We start from the raw sequence: 15166 nt of genomic DNA, 5'->3' as shown, positions 1-15166 counted from the left end.
CCTCAGGTCGTTGAGGTTCTGGGGTACAGAGTTACGAGCCTCTACACGGAAACTCAGCTGATCCCATAGGTTTTCTATGGGATTCAAGTCTGGAGAAAGTGCAGGCCACTCCATTTGAGGTGCCCCAGTCTCCAGCAGCCGTTCCCTAATGATGCCACCTCCATGAGCTGGAGCATTGTCGTCCATGAAGATGAAATGAGGCCTGTGTTGTTCATGCAGGGGCACAATGACTGGATGAATGATGTTATTCAGGTAGTATGGGCTTGTCACTGTACCATTCACAAAGTGTAGGGAAGTTCTGTATTGACTAGACACACCTGCCAACACTGTAACACCACCACCACCAAAGGCTCGTCTGGTGACAACAGTGGCTGATGCATAGCGCCCTCCTTGACGTCTCCAACATCGTTGGCGGCCATCATTTCTGCTCAACGTGAATCGACTTTCATCAGAGAACAGCACTAAGGCCACTGGTCCCTCATCCAGCGTAAATGCTCCCTGGCCCATGCAAGACGATGATGCCTGTGCCTGGTGGTGTGGTCAGGTGCCCTTGCAGGTCGTCTAGCACGCAGACCAGGCTGATGTCAACAGTTTTGAATGGTCTGACGTGACACTTGGGTGCCTCTCACCTTCCTTAAATGTACCTGGAGTTGAGTGGCATTCATTATCCGGTTCCGCAGGGCACTGTTCACAATGAAGCGCTCATCAGTGTGGGATGTGGCCAAAGGACGTCCACTTCTATGTCTTTCTGTGACTCTTCCAGTCTCTGTATCTCTGTTGCAACCTGCTGATGACACTCTGTGACACTCTAAGCTCAGTGGCCACTTCCCTCTGACAACATCCTGTTTGAAGCCTCACAATGGCGAGGTACTGTTGATCAGTTGTTAGGTGTCGTCTTGGTCTCATGATGTCAAAATGTGAAGACGAAGAAACAGTCTTTATTTGTCACACAACACACCACACTACAACACATGCTTGCACACATGCACATGCTTTGATGGTGGCCGGTGAAATGGATTCTCTGCATTCAACCCATCCTGGCTTGTCCTTCCTCCGGGGCCACAGCCAGGAGCAGTGGGCAGCATACGTGGACGCGCCCGGGGACCAGGTGATGTGTCCATCGCTGGTCAGACGATGAGTGCATGTTTTAGGGGGGTCCTTACTGACGTGAGGTGGAGGAAACCCCATGTGAGCACAGGGAGAACATGCAAACTCCACACAGAAAGGCTCCTATTTGGGAGATAACCGGCCCGGAGCACGGTGCCAACAGCGCCCCAGGCGGGAATCGGACCCAGGACCTTCTTGCTGTGAGGCAGCAGTGCAATGCACTGCGCCATCGTGCCACAGTGAACAGCATGATGAAGAGGACTGTTTAAATACCAATTCTAATTGAACCAGGAAATGTATTGGTCGATTCATGGATCAAACACCTGTTGTGAATTTTGCCGTTCAGCTCCTTGTTAGAGAACAGCAAGTTGTGCAAAAAGTACTGAAACATTGAACAGTTGGAAATTTGCATTCAAAAGTTTAGAGAAGGTCAAATGAAGTTCAACTGTAAAGATTATAGTGCATTTTAGGTTCATCCTGAAATTTCACCCGAAAGCCGAATATCCCTAACTTTTTGTGAGTAGTGTATGTTTGTGTTCCTCTGTTTCCATAGTTGATGGTGGGGTCCACTTTTCTCAGCAACAATGCACCGTTTGTGCATGCGCAAAAACGGCAGCCACAGTGAATTCCACAAAGATCACAAGAAGTGTCATACTTTTGAGAAAAGAAAGATACTATCCTAGAGCAAAGACGAAGGTAAACGCAGATGTTGAAAAGCAACCTTGCTGTTTCAAATAGAGTTCTGGGACTTACAGCATAATCCACATACCACGGACGATGATATGGATTACTAATTTAAAGTAAGTAGCGTATAAGCCCATTCTGCCTACACACATTAATTTCCAATGGCCACCTTTTTCTAATAAAAAAACAATAGTAATATTGTTTTGTGGTTTATGTTAACTATCTCAAGCAATTTAGAGTGGACAGGCCCTTGTTTTGTTTTTTTAACCACTGTAGAAAAGTTATTAATGTGTTGTAATACCGTTTATAATATTTATATAATATTTATTTTCTATTCCCTATAGAGGTACTGTTTATATTTTTCCCATGCTGTGATAAGTTGACTTTTTTTTTCAGCAGATATCCACTACACTTGTATCTGTATCACATCAGAGTTTGAGCATGAGTCAAGTATTCAAACATCAGAAACATGACAAGTTCTTTAATAATAGCTAAGAGCAATTGGCTCTTCAAATGGCGAGAAACCTTGTGGTTGTCCTTGTTTTTGATGTAAATGTTAAACAGTTGCGCTGTCAGTTTTTATCCACTTTTTTCTCAAGAAACATTTTTTTATAAAGGCCCTATCTTTACGTCTTTACTATGGTCTGGCGGGAATTTCCAATTTCAGTCAGAAAAGAAGCTGCATCTTCCCTTCTTTTAAATTCAATTTAAGGTTGCCGTTTCGTTGTTTTTGGTGGCATCTATGGTGAAAAGCAGTAATTGCAGGTGTGTTTTTGGACCTCACTTCCCAGAGATCAAATCAGTGTCGCCTGTGTGACGGCAGTCAGTTGGTAATTAGCACCTGAGCCACGCCTCCATAACAATTCCAGGTCGCCAGTACACATGAATGCATGAATTTGAATGCATGGCGAGAAAGCCGCCACAGACACCCGGTTCTTAATACTCAGAATACTGCAAATCCAAGGGCAGACATTTATTTAATGAAAATCTTCGAGATTGACACTTTTAAACTCAGTTCTGACGAACAACTCTTACATTTACTTTAAAATGATCTTTATTTATTTTGCTTCATTTGAGTTGGCGTCTGAGCTCTACTGCTCATCACTCCTCCTGAGGTGTACAGAAAACATAGTCGTTCTTAGTGAACTAGAAATAAAGGAGTGATGAGCTTAAATCCACCCATTGGACAGAAGAGTAGAGCCCAACAGGTGGATGCAGGGGAGGTGGAGGGAGCACAGCAAAGCAGAAACCAAAGCAGGTGCGGCAGGAGGGTTGGCTGCTTAAATGTAGGAAGGCCCATAAGGCCGTGGGATCATGTGGCGCTGTCAAGTTGTCTGACAGAACTAGCTCCACCCGCAACTGTCATTTTTAATAGACTGATTGTCAGTTCATTAACAATTAATGTTTTGCGTGGATGCTTACTTTGCCATGAATGGTGACGGATGACATGTCCAAATATTTTAACTAATTACTGTTGCTCCACCTGCAAGCATTTTGTTTGTCAGGAGTCAAAAGGAATCTGTACTTTTAGCTCTGGTGCTATCATTGCTTGGCCTCGGCCTTAATTAATTATGATTTATAAATAGAATTTGTCTCCTACAGTTGAGGTGGATTATATTAGAAATGATAGAGCCTCTTTCCATCGTCTGCATTCATTTATTTGCATTGGAAAAAGAAAACATTTTTTTGGCACACACAAAAAATACAAACCAAATATCAAACAGCACAGTCTTGAAAACTGGAATCATCTACAGTACAATATCACCGAACAGTCACCAACAATACATCTGAGACTTAATTTACGAGAAAGTGGTTATTTACACCCAAAAAAGGAATCGTACACAGAAAATACATGAAATTCAACATATTTACAAAAAGTCAGACAATTTTACAGTTATTTTCACAAACGTTACCAGGACAGTGCAAACAGCATTCTCTGACATTACACTTCCAAAGCGAAACAATTAGGAACAGTGATTGAGGGTGCTGTGTCCAAAATCGCTTTTGTCTCTTGGTTGATTTTTGGAATGATTTGGAATATTAACTTATTCTGCAATTATCAAAGAACGCCCTCACTACAGGCTGACATCATAGCCCAGCATAAAATGGGGAATTCCAGCATGTTTGTATGTGTTGGTGTATGTATCAAAAATAGACATTAAAATAAATGCATTGGTCAATATTACATTCACTTCATTATTGGTGGTTTTTTTTTTCTCTCCATAATTATTTTCTAGTTTCACTGTTTTGTTTCAAAAGGAGGAACATTTTGTAATTTCATTTGATATTCACATTTAAATATATCTTCTCATGGTCATGGTCAAAATATAGGATTTCAAAGTATAGGTATTTGTGTTTTGCTTTGGTTGGCAGTCGACCTCAAGATTCAAGAGGTTTATTCGTCAGATACATATACATACTTTCATACATATATGCAGTGAAATGTCTTGAGTATGGTTTCACTGTATGTGTTTCTGAGTAACAGCTAACAACCATGCAAATGTTTGGGTTTAGAATGTCGTTTAGAATTTGTCAACTGGCCTTTCCTTTCTTTCCCCACAGTGGAATATGAGAAAAGCTTTTACTATGAAGACACTTCACGGCAGGCAAAAAAAATAAAAATCCAATTAAAACTGTCTGTCCGGTTGACTGGCTGGCTGATTTACATCAACATTTCATATGGCTAATATTCTAAGGACAGTTAAGCTTATCCAAATCACCACTATGTCTGTATACAGATGTGTAGCATGTTGATTGTTTTTGAGGAGAGTTTGTAAAGTCATGTACACGCCAATGCAATACTAAAGCCAGCTTCACACCGAATCCGACAAACGACAAACAACCTTTTCTTCTGCACTTTGCAAACTCGATATTAAGGACGTTTTAAACTCTCATTCATGGAAATCAAAAATGTCCAGTTGATTAAACTACTTAAAATAAAAAAAATAACAAGTTCTCCCGTTTTCCCAAGCATATTTTGAGATACGAAACTCAGATGTAGTTCATCTGATGGATCCGACTGTTGGATACGATTAGGGATTTGGTGTAAAGCAAGCTGTGTAGGTTTGCTATTTTTAACCCAGGTCTTATTAAACATATGTGTTTAAAGTTGGTTCCCATCACTGAATGCTTCACTATTGAGAAACTACTGAGAAACATCTCCGCCCTGGCTTCACACTGTGCTTTAATGCAGTCCAATGGGGCAAATGTTTAACCCTAAAAAAAAAAACATGTGAAACCCCCTTTTAAAAATAGGAGTGTGATTTTGAACATATTTTGACTTGTTTCTATGAGCAGTTATAAATGATGGGAACCAACGTTTTAATATGGCCTGGGTGAAAAATGGTCACATTTTGGTTCAAGTGCCCAGCTCAGGAGCACTGGCTTGGAACCGTAACGTTTATCACTTTGCATTTCACGACGGATAATTATTTTGCACTTTGGAGTCACCGTTTCCCAGTAAGCAGATAAGTTTAAATGAGCGAGGTCTCAGATAAATGGGGATCTAGATAGATAGATAGATATATGGATGGATGAATGGATGGATAGAGAGATAGATAGATGGAGAAAAGTAGATGGATGATAAAACTGAAGGTTCTGGAGCATTAGGCCAGAAAACGATGAATCACTATAGATTCATCCGTCTCTACAGCTCATCATCCGACTCCGGGAGTAAATCATTCCACCCCTTCGAGCGTCTTTCCTCCAGTGGGAGAGGCTGGATGACGCTTTCTCAATCTGACACTAATCCATTTTCATTTGTTCCGACTCTTGGCCGCCATCCATCCACCGAGATATAATGGCCGCTATTCGGCAGAGTCCCTTTTTTTGCTGAGAATCCCATATAGGGGCTGTGTCGACAGAATTCTAATTGCCTTTCAAAGATTGTATGGTCAATACCGATGTTGAACATGGAAAAACAAACTCAATACTAGACCTAATGGAGGGTGCCAACAAAAGCTTTATCAAACATTCTAGATTCTTCGCTGCATGTACCTGTTAAACGAATGACACTAGGTGGGACTTTGGCCGAATTTGGCAGAGAAAACCAGCGACTAGACCAGGGCAGGAGACAACTTGTTTGGTGGGTTGTATGTGCATCCCAAAACCGAAACCAAAGGTACCTTTTTTAAACTTCAGTATTATTCTGAGTTTTACTAGCACCAATGTTTCAAGAGCACCAATGGTCACAGTCAAATTCAACCATTAATAGCTGGAGACAATAAGCACTACTTGAGGCTTGCAGGAAGCGACAATTTTTTCACGCCTCGACAAAGTTTACACCACTCCTCATGACGACAATGAAAGTGATGCTTCAGCCAGTCCAGTCCAGTCCAGTCGAATCCAGTCTAATTCAGTGTGGAGTGATGCCTTTACAGTAAAGTTGTGTGTGTGGGGCGGGGGGGAGCAGTTTCAGTCCATGGGATCCTGGCATCGAACACAGTGAGACATATCTTCAGAGTACGGCTCCACCTGGATGGTGATGCTGTTGAAGCCAAACTTGGTCTGGAGGAGCTCTGTGGCCTCCCTCAGGACCGTGTGGGGATCGGCATTCTTTTCTAAAGGTGTAGGAGACATTAGATGATTAATGCTGGGTGTGGTGTCTTGTTTTGTGGTAACATTTACATTTTTGTTGGAACAGGCCTTATTGAGTCCAAATAAAAACCATTGATGTAATGTGGCACGGGGGCTGCACTTTGGATTTGTCAAGGGGAAGACACACCACTCAAGGCAAATGCCCACTAGAGGCGCTCGAAATGCAGTGTTGAATGAATTGAGGTCAACGGGCAAATTTCACAAAGTCTCAATCTGCGATTCGATATTTTTATGTTATCATATTTGTGCACAAACTATCTATTTAGTTGGTTCTGAAATAGCGGCTTTCACTTGAAAACGCAAACAGAAATTGGCAAACCAAGCACTGTTGGAGGGATTACATCTCATGGTTTTGCAGCTCTACAGTTTTTTTCCACTGCCTTTTTTCGACAACTGTATCTATCTGTCTTTGAAAGTTTACTGTAGCTTGCCAATGGCCATTCATAATGTAGAATGGAAAAATTCAATACTTGTTTTGAAAGTCACAAGATACATTACGAGCTACTGAGAAAACTAGGAGAGGTTTACGCACGAAACAAGCAAATTCTACACTAATCAGAAGACTTGTAGACAGCAAGCCCCCGGTTTTGGTTTGTGCACCTCAGCCCAGAAAGCATTTTTCCCCTTGACAACGCACATCAACTCCAGCTCTCTGAAGCAGATTAGAAGAAATCTTTAAAATCCATATAGTGCAAAAACTACTTTTCATGTTGTAAAATGTATATAAATGAAGGCAAATTTCAAAGTTTTGGTTTCCAGTCAGTATCAGAATCAGAATGCTTGTTTGGCCGCGTACTCCGTCACGTACAAGGAATTTGACTTGGTATGAGTTGGTGCATAAATGTACGATCAGACAGACAGCCCGGTCCGGTACAACACCACGCTACGGCACAAAGCAACTGAAAAATTGAGTTAAACTGGTAGTTAATACTTGCAGGGAGCTGCTATCCAATTCTGCCCCCTACAGCAGCTCACCTATAGCGAGGTGAACGGAGATCAGCGGCTGGCTGACTGTCAGCGCCCACAGGTGCAGACAGTGTGCAGCTTTCACAGCCTGGAGGGACAGCAGCACCTCCTTGACTGAGTTGAACTCGATGCCCTTGGGAGTCCCTTAGAAAGCAAAAAAAGAGTCACACCTACTCACTGGATGCCACTCTATGACTGGTGTGAATACTGTTACCACTGTATGCTACTTTTATTAGTAATGCAGCGAACACTGTCACTTGTCCATATTGGGCTCACTAGTTCATATACTGTAGTGCTTCTTCTTCCTCTGTTTACTTGTGTAGATTGATGTGTACATATGCGTTATTTCTTATCTCATTTTAATTTGTATCTCTTTCTCGACTGCACTGTGTTTTGCTCCTGTAACACCTGAATTTCCCTCCAGGGACTAAGAAAGTATTGCAGTATCTTATCTTATTAGTATAAAACCTCTTTAAAAGGCTGCTTTAGACTCTCAGGTTCATGCTTTTTAAAATGGCTGCTGGCCTTTTTTTCTCCTCACGGGATGATTTTTCCCCCTCAAATGAAGTGTTGATTTGAACTTATTCTGTTATTATTGTTGTCATATTGTTTATGGATAAATAGATAGATGGATGGATAAATAGATAGATAGATAGATACATACATACATACATACATGCATACATACATACATACATACATACATACATACATGTGCATGATACATACATGCATCCACACATAGATAGATAGATAGATAGATAGATAGATAGATAGATAGATAGATAGACAGTGTAGGAACCTTTACAACAAGGTACCATGTTACCTTCCATCAGTATCCTGAAGACGTCTCTGAGAATGGTCACAGTGGTGCACAGCACGAAGACGGAGAACATGAAGGTACAGATGGGATCAGCGACTTTATATTCTGGCTGAAAGACCAAGGTTGGGGGGGGGGGGGTCGAGGATTTTCAGGAGAGTGGGGTAGCAGAAAGAGGAAACGGAGAGAGTGAGGGAGTTCAGATGGCGTACTGCAAGAAATGTCACTACGCATTAAAATTAATAAGCTCCGAGCAGAATCGGTCGAGCGGCCAAGCAGGAACATCTTACAGCCCCGATGGGGGGAATATTAACTGTTTTTCAGACCTAAATGTCCACTTTTGCCTCCGTGAAGCCCCAGAGATTTAATACTGCAGCCTGCAAAGATTCATGCAATTTAACGAGGCAAGAACGTACTCAATTCCTGCAAAGTTTTATGAATTTTGTGTTCACAAAATAAGAATTTTGCTGAGAGTTATTTATGGAGGCAAATACAAACATTGTCCAAACTGGCATTAAAAAATTATCATATATTAACTATACTGTATATAATAAAGGTACTCAGTTAAAAATTCTTGGAATGTAATCACAAATTCGTTTTCTGACTAGTCAGATGACGTCAATCCCGACATCACTAACCCGGAAGTAGATGACGATGGCGGCCACCATGACTCCGACGCTCTGCAGAAGGTCTCCGACCACGTGGATGAATGCAGCGCGCACGCTGGTGTTCCCATGGGCTCCAATGAGTGCGTGGGAGTGGCCGTGAGCCACGGGGCTCAGGCCGTTCTCGTCTATCTGGTGATAGCCTGCACCGTGGGCGTGGAAGGTGGTGGAATGGTGCAAAATGTAAGCCATGCTGAGAGAGAGAAACAGTGAGAGAATCAATAGTTTTTACACCCGTCGGTAACCCACGAGAGCAGCGAATCAAGGGATCCTGCAAGCGTTCTTGTGCTCTCACTGCGACAGTATTTAACCAGGGCCACCGATTCCTTACGCAGTGTCGGTTTAAAGTGGTAATCCGTAAAATTGATTTGTTACAAATTGATTTGATCGTTTTTTAGCTGGCAATTTTCAAGAAACAGCCTTTCCATGTATTTCCGCTGTGCATGAGCTCCTGTATATACTGTACAGTATATGCAATATATGTATATGCAGTTTCCATTAATGGTGGCAGGGCGGGATGATCAGGCCAGTAGTGAACGGCAGAATTTGGTGAACCAGCATAACTAGTTGTTGTCAGTGAACTAGACGAACTGAATGAACATTCACAACAAAAATGAAAAAAAACAACCCCGCAACCTCAGTTGATGAAGAAAAAGTACAAAACAATCGATCAGAAGTCGGCATTAAAAAAACAAAAACCTATGAGTTTCAGATGGAATTCTGGGACTTGATCTTACGGATTGCCACTTTAACTGTCTTTAACGTAGCACTTCTTGAAAGATTTTTTCAGAACATTTGGTTTTCCATTCCATTCCAGCTTTGTCCTAACATTTGTGAAGTTGCTTAATGGCTAATTACAAAGTTCAGTGCATATTGGCAGTTTTGACTAGAATATGACTAGAATATGTGTAAGGGTCATGCTGTCTCCACTGAAAAGTCATAATGAATCCAATGTCTTTGAGAATCACATCAACAGCTTCTCAACGCCGAAGCTGAGAGAAACATCGAAGCCCTCACATGATGTTGACGATGACGGCACAGCCAGAGGTGATCAGCATCACATGACCATCAATATCGTAGTCGTTGCGCACGATCCTTTCGATGGCTAAGTAAACCAGGGCTCCTGTGACGATCCAGATTGACATGACAGAGACCAGCGCCCCGAGGATCTCTGTCGGGAGGAGTGGGAAAGAATATAATAGGATGGAATCAAACGGACAAGAATAAAATAAGGGAATAAGGAGTTGAATCAGGGGCGTGCCCGGGAGTGCTCATTTAAAATGATTTGCCGCCTCAGGTGCCACGCCAAATTTCCAAGGTCAGTGTTGGTTTCGAAGTCGTAGCGTTGCCGTATTGAGTGCAGCACATCATTGTAAACTAGACACTTTATCCAATGGTAGGTTGGACTTTCTTATATATATAAAAAGGTGAGAATAGGTGAAACGGGGCTCTCCAAAAAGTGTAAGACCAAAGACATGACTGCAAACTCAATTTTGTAATCTATATGAACTTCCATGATTCCACATACTGTATTTGGTGATAAGTCTATTACCTCTTCAGTTAGATGAATAAGAAATATACATAGAAATCTTTAAAGCTTATAATATTAGCCTAAGGAAATTTGAAAAATGGACCTCCCAGAATTTGAATGGCGGTTAATAAAGAGGTGACAGTTAAAGGTTATGAGCCATTGTGAATAACAGATGTGAATCGTCTCTCAAGCCGCCCCATCATTGGTTCTGGACACTCCTTGGCAGCCCCATCAAAAAAATGATCCATGACCCAAAATGCCACACCTAGTCTCATTTTAACAGTGTAGTTTTATTTATCAGAGCTAAATAACTTTTTATTGACAACTGCTTTTGGTCAGAATATCGTCTCTAACATTTTGTGAATGCCTCCATTTACTGTAGGATGTACGCCTAATCCTGACAACACATAGATCCGAGCCCATACATAAGGGGAAGGAGGGGTGGGAGTCCATCTAGTCAGTTCATGCTTATGTTCAAATGTTAAGGCCTAGGTTTCGGACTTATTTTTGGGATAGTGGTGATTGAGGGGGGCTTTGGTCAAATGTGACAAAATGTGGAGGGGTGGGGGCATCCTGGTCATGAATATGTACACACCAATACACACATGTAAAACCAACCATCACCCATTCGTTCTGAGGTAGCAAAGCTTAGCTGTCTGAACCTGATCTGTGCCATCCAAAGCTCATGGATTTGGTGGGAGGCCGGGAGGAGATCCACAGGGAGAACAGACTGACCATCATGCTGCCAAAGTCCGTCAGGAGGTGAGCTGCGTCCGTCATAATGGCCAGGCTGTGAGCCAGGTAGCCTCCTATAGTACACCATCAAAAAAACACACAGAGTCAACACAAGTGAGGTATACGGGATATGTGTTGAGAAGATAGGATTCAAATGAAATCTGTCCTTTTGCATGTCAATAACTCCCTCCAAATACATTATTTTGAATTTTGGTGTATCCACTAATAACAGCACTACCAAATGGCCCCCAGGAAAACACAGGGTCTGAGTAATGTCAGGCTGCAAGGCTGGTTGTTATGAGCCCCAAGCAGCAGCCTCAGGCCTCTGCGTATCAGCCTATCACAGCGTTGTGTGTTGCATGAATTACATAGTTGACACGCCCACTTCAAAAGGCCTCCATTGGGGCTAAACTCCTTCAGTCCATTGACCAATCACAGCTACTGTGAGAGTTAGGGCAGCTTGAAGGCAGCCTATTGTCGTGAACATTTCTCTTTAGATGTACTGCGGCAATTAGAAAGAGAAATTGAGCTTGTCTCTGCTCTATTTATTTTAATCCTACACCCTCATGAATATATCTGGGTCAGTGCCACTTCAGTGGGTCAGTAAATTAAGTTAGGTATGCATCCAGCAAGTAGCATCAATGCCCTTGACCTTTAGTTGGTCCTACCTTTCTGGCACACTTGAGTGACCAAATCACATAATTTACCGGCGTCGTAAACAATAGAACACTTATAATATTGCAGTCCTCCATTAATAAGTAATGTCTTACTCTCTGAACTGGAGAGCCTCTGGAGTATAAAACAACTACTGAAGTTCTGTCATTTATATCCTATTGTACAAAAAATCTGGGCTGTGCATCCTGCAGTATAGAGGTTATTTGTTCTCACTCGGAAATACTGTTGAAAACCACTGGTGATTTTTCCATGAAAGAACAGATTGGGAGTCAATTATTTCAACATACAAGCGGTCAGCATCAAAATGAGCTTTCTCTTAACTCCCCAAAAACAATAACTCTGAAAATATATTTCAAATAATTAATCTAAAATTAACGATAATATAAAATCGAAATTAAAAACAGCAAAATATACAGCAACTTTGTCATTTTAAATGAAACATCAGCTATGAAGCGGATAAGACTCACTTGCAGCTGCCTGGCATTCAATTACTTGGGACACACCCATGTTCTGTTCAGGGAACATTTGATGGAGCAAGCAAGACGTGAAATTGGCCGGCAGTGTTATTTAAACACAAGCTGGGTTTTGTGACCCAGGAGGCCACCGACATACCGAGTGATCCCGTGCAGCTTAAATTCAAATATTTTTACAGCGAGGGATACTCTGCTACATTCAACCCACTTTGTCTTCTCCAGGAGCCTGATCAGTGTCGTTGCCGCAGGAACACGGGAATCATGAGGATTTCAAAAGTGATTACCTTCGTATTTTACCCTGTTGTAATGACCGTGATACACTTCCCTATTGTCGATCGACATACATACAATCACCATGCAGAACACATTTGTGTGTCTGCCGAAGACAAAGCTGCACCCTGACCAGTGGTTCAAGTTCAAGTTCGAGAGATCATGTGTCACATACATACACATACGGTCGTACATATATGCAGTGAAATGTCATGACACCCGCTGATTACGCACAAGCTCTATAAGCTCGAAAAAATACTCAAATGTGCGTAATCGACACGCGGTGCTCGCGCAGGCGGCCGCAAATGCACATATCTGTTTAAATGCACATATCTGTATATACATAGGCATATTCCTTCTACCTATTCCATTTTATTTCAATTTATTTTTATTGTATTTTATTCTATATATTTTTTATCTTATTCTATAAGTATTCCACTAACTGTATTACGTTTTAGGAGTCAGTTAGTCGGTCTATTAGAAAGGAATTTTCTACTTTTTATTCTATTTTATTTTTTAATTTTTTCCTAGGACATATTGTGTTCTATCACCGGGTGCGTTGCATTACATTTCACTGCATATATGTATGGAAGTATGTATATGTATGTGACAAATAAAAATCTTGAATCTTGAATCTTGAATCTTGAAGGGGCGGCGCCACAATCGCGATTCTGTGTTCTATAATTATATAATAGGATTAATTGACTGTGTTGTATTACATATACATCTAAATCCTCCAAAATGAAACTTCACCATAACTTACCTCCAGTACTCACCTCACAGAGTAGAAATACGCCTGTCTCCTCCATTTACAGTATATAACATCAGAGACCATTTCAAATATTCTGTACATACATTGCACATAAAACACGTAGTCAAATCCGTCCACAAATTAATGAAGTGTTATTTTGTCTCTTAAAAACAGTAATGGTGTAAAAGCCAAATAACGTAGCACTTCATACAGTGAGGAACACGCGGGAGCACACAGCATGTGAGAATCCACTTTCAGAAGTATTCTGAGGTAGTGCATACCCGTTTCACAACTGAAGACATTTCATCTCGAGCAGGAATGTGAACCCTGCTTGATCCGTCAATCCCGCTGGCGCCACTCTTTGTGAGTCGGTCGCAGAGCCCTGAAGCCCTGCCCGGCTGCTACACAGAGCTGAGCGGGCGCATGTTTAGCTGCTTTCACACACGCACTGCAACCCTGAAATTTTCCGGACATTACCCGGAGGAGCTGTATGTGTGAACGCAAATGTCCGGAATCAGTTGAGACGGACATTAAAACTGACTTTACCCAGCGAGCACCCTAGTACATATTCTGTGCCATGTACGATTGAGTGGTGTTTGCGAACAGAGCAGGCGATTGTCCGGAGAATTCACAGCGAGCGAGAGGGCGTGTCGCGTGCTGATGAGGTCTCTATCCTGCGCCAGTTATTTACCTTTGTGCGGATCTTCGTGCACAGAGCATAGCTGCTTTGTACTCCTTTCTGCTTTCCTTTATATTCCTTTCCACTCTTTTGTTTATACTGCGGATATGTCCAAATACACGGAGTATCAACGCAAAAAAACGTCACGTCCTGCCTCCTTGAACGCTTTACTCAGGTGGCCCCCCTTGCCTAAAAGCAAACGGTGTATTTCCAGTAGGTGTGAACGTGTCTGACACGGACAATCTCCCGTTGTGTGCTACATGTGTGAAAGGGCAGCTCCGGACAATGCCCAGACCTGATTATCCAGATATTGTCTGGAGTGCATGTGTGAAAGCAACTTTATTAATATTAGACGTGGCGCGGATCCGGTGGGCTGCCTCCTGGTGCCTCTGTATCTTTTGTTGTTGTTTTGTACTTTCCCGCTTCACGTGAAAACCCGTTCCAACCAGTTAGCCGTCTCCTTCCTTGCTCTGCATGTGGATCCTAGTGCCTACCTTGTTTCAGACGCATTAAAGTCTTACCTATGACCTCTCCGATCATGAAGACCAGGCAGACGGCTGAGGCGATGTACAGCTTCTTCTTTGCCAGCAGCTTGTCCACGCCTCCCTCGCGTGCCGACTGCTTGTTGCCGTGGCAATGGGCACCGACGGGCCGCTCCAGCTCGATGGCGCCCGGCATGCCGCCATTCTCGAAAGGGAATTTGGGATACTCGTCTTTTGACTCCGGGAAAGAGCTAAGTGGATAAGATAAGGGGTTATTGAATCAGTGACACAATCAAATATAGAGGTGATATCATATACACGCATGCCTGATTCAGTAATGTAGGGATAAAGGGGTTTTGGAATTGAATAACACACACTCTATAGAGCGTATTTTTATTCATTTATTTATTTTTATTTGTATCGCCTTATCAGTCCCACAACGGGGAAATTCACAATTTCTCTGCATTTACCCATCCTAGTATCTGCAAATCTAGGAGCAGTGGGCTGCCATGTAGAGGCGCCCAGGGAGCAGTTAGGGGGCCAAGTGTCTCGCTCAAGAACACGTCGCCACGCTACCAGGAGGAGCCTGGGATCGAACCAGCAACCTTCTGCTTACTGTTCACTCTACCTCTTGAGCTACTGCCCCCCATAATTAGTGTATTGTATTGTATAGTAATAATATAATGTTTCACCAAAATGATTAACAGTCTTAATCCGTTGAGCAGGATACAT

The 15166-nt window shown here is 42.3% G+C and overlaps 1 protein-coding gene across 1 annotated transcript in view; it reads right to left on the bottom strand.

The window, feature by feature from the left end:
- Positions 1 to 6204: 6204 nt before the first annotated feature.
- The window catches only part of slc30a2 (solute carrier family 30 member 2), a gene marked incomplete at both ends in the record, with an annotated part of 15579 nt that continues 6617 nt past the window's right edge, over positions 6205 to 15166 (bottom strand). The window contains 7 exons of the mRNA XM_079996744.1: positions 6205 to 6350; positions 7363 to 7497; positions 8180 to 8285; positions 8812 to 9031; positions 9856 to 10009; positions 11032 to 11178; positions 14474 to 14685. Of these exons, the coding sequence (XP_079852870.1) occupies positions 6205 to 6350; positions 7363 to 7497; positions 8180 to 8285; positions 8812 to 9031; positions 9856 to 10009; positions 11032 to 11178; positions 14474 to 14685 (1120 nt within the window). The remainder of the gene's footprint in view (positions 6351 to 7362; positions 7498 to 8179; positions 8286 to 8811; positions 9032 to 9855; positions 10010 to 11031; positions 11179 to 14473; positions 14686 to 15166) is intronic.

Source organism: Zeus faber (assembly GCF_960531495.2).
Source record: "Zeus faber genome assembly, chromosome: 2".
In the NCBI taxonomy this organism is placed as follows: Eukaryota; Metazoa; Chordata; class Actinopteri; order Zeiformes; family Zeidae; genus Zeus; species Zeus faber.
The sequence above is the reverse complement of the archived record's forward strand: the minus strand, read 5'-3'. Positions and strand labels throughout refer to the sequence as shown.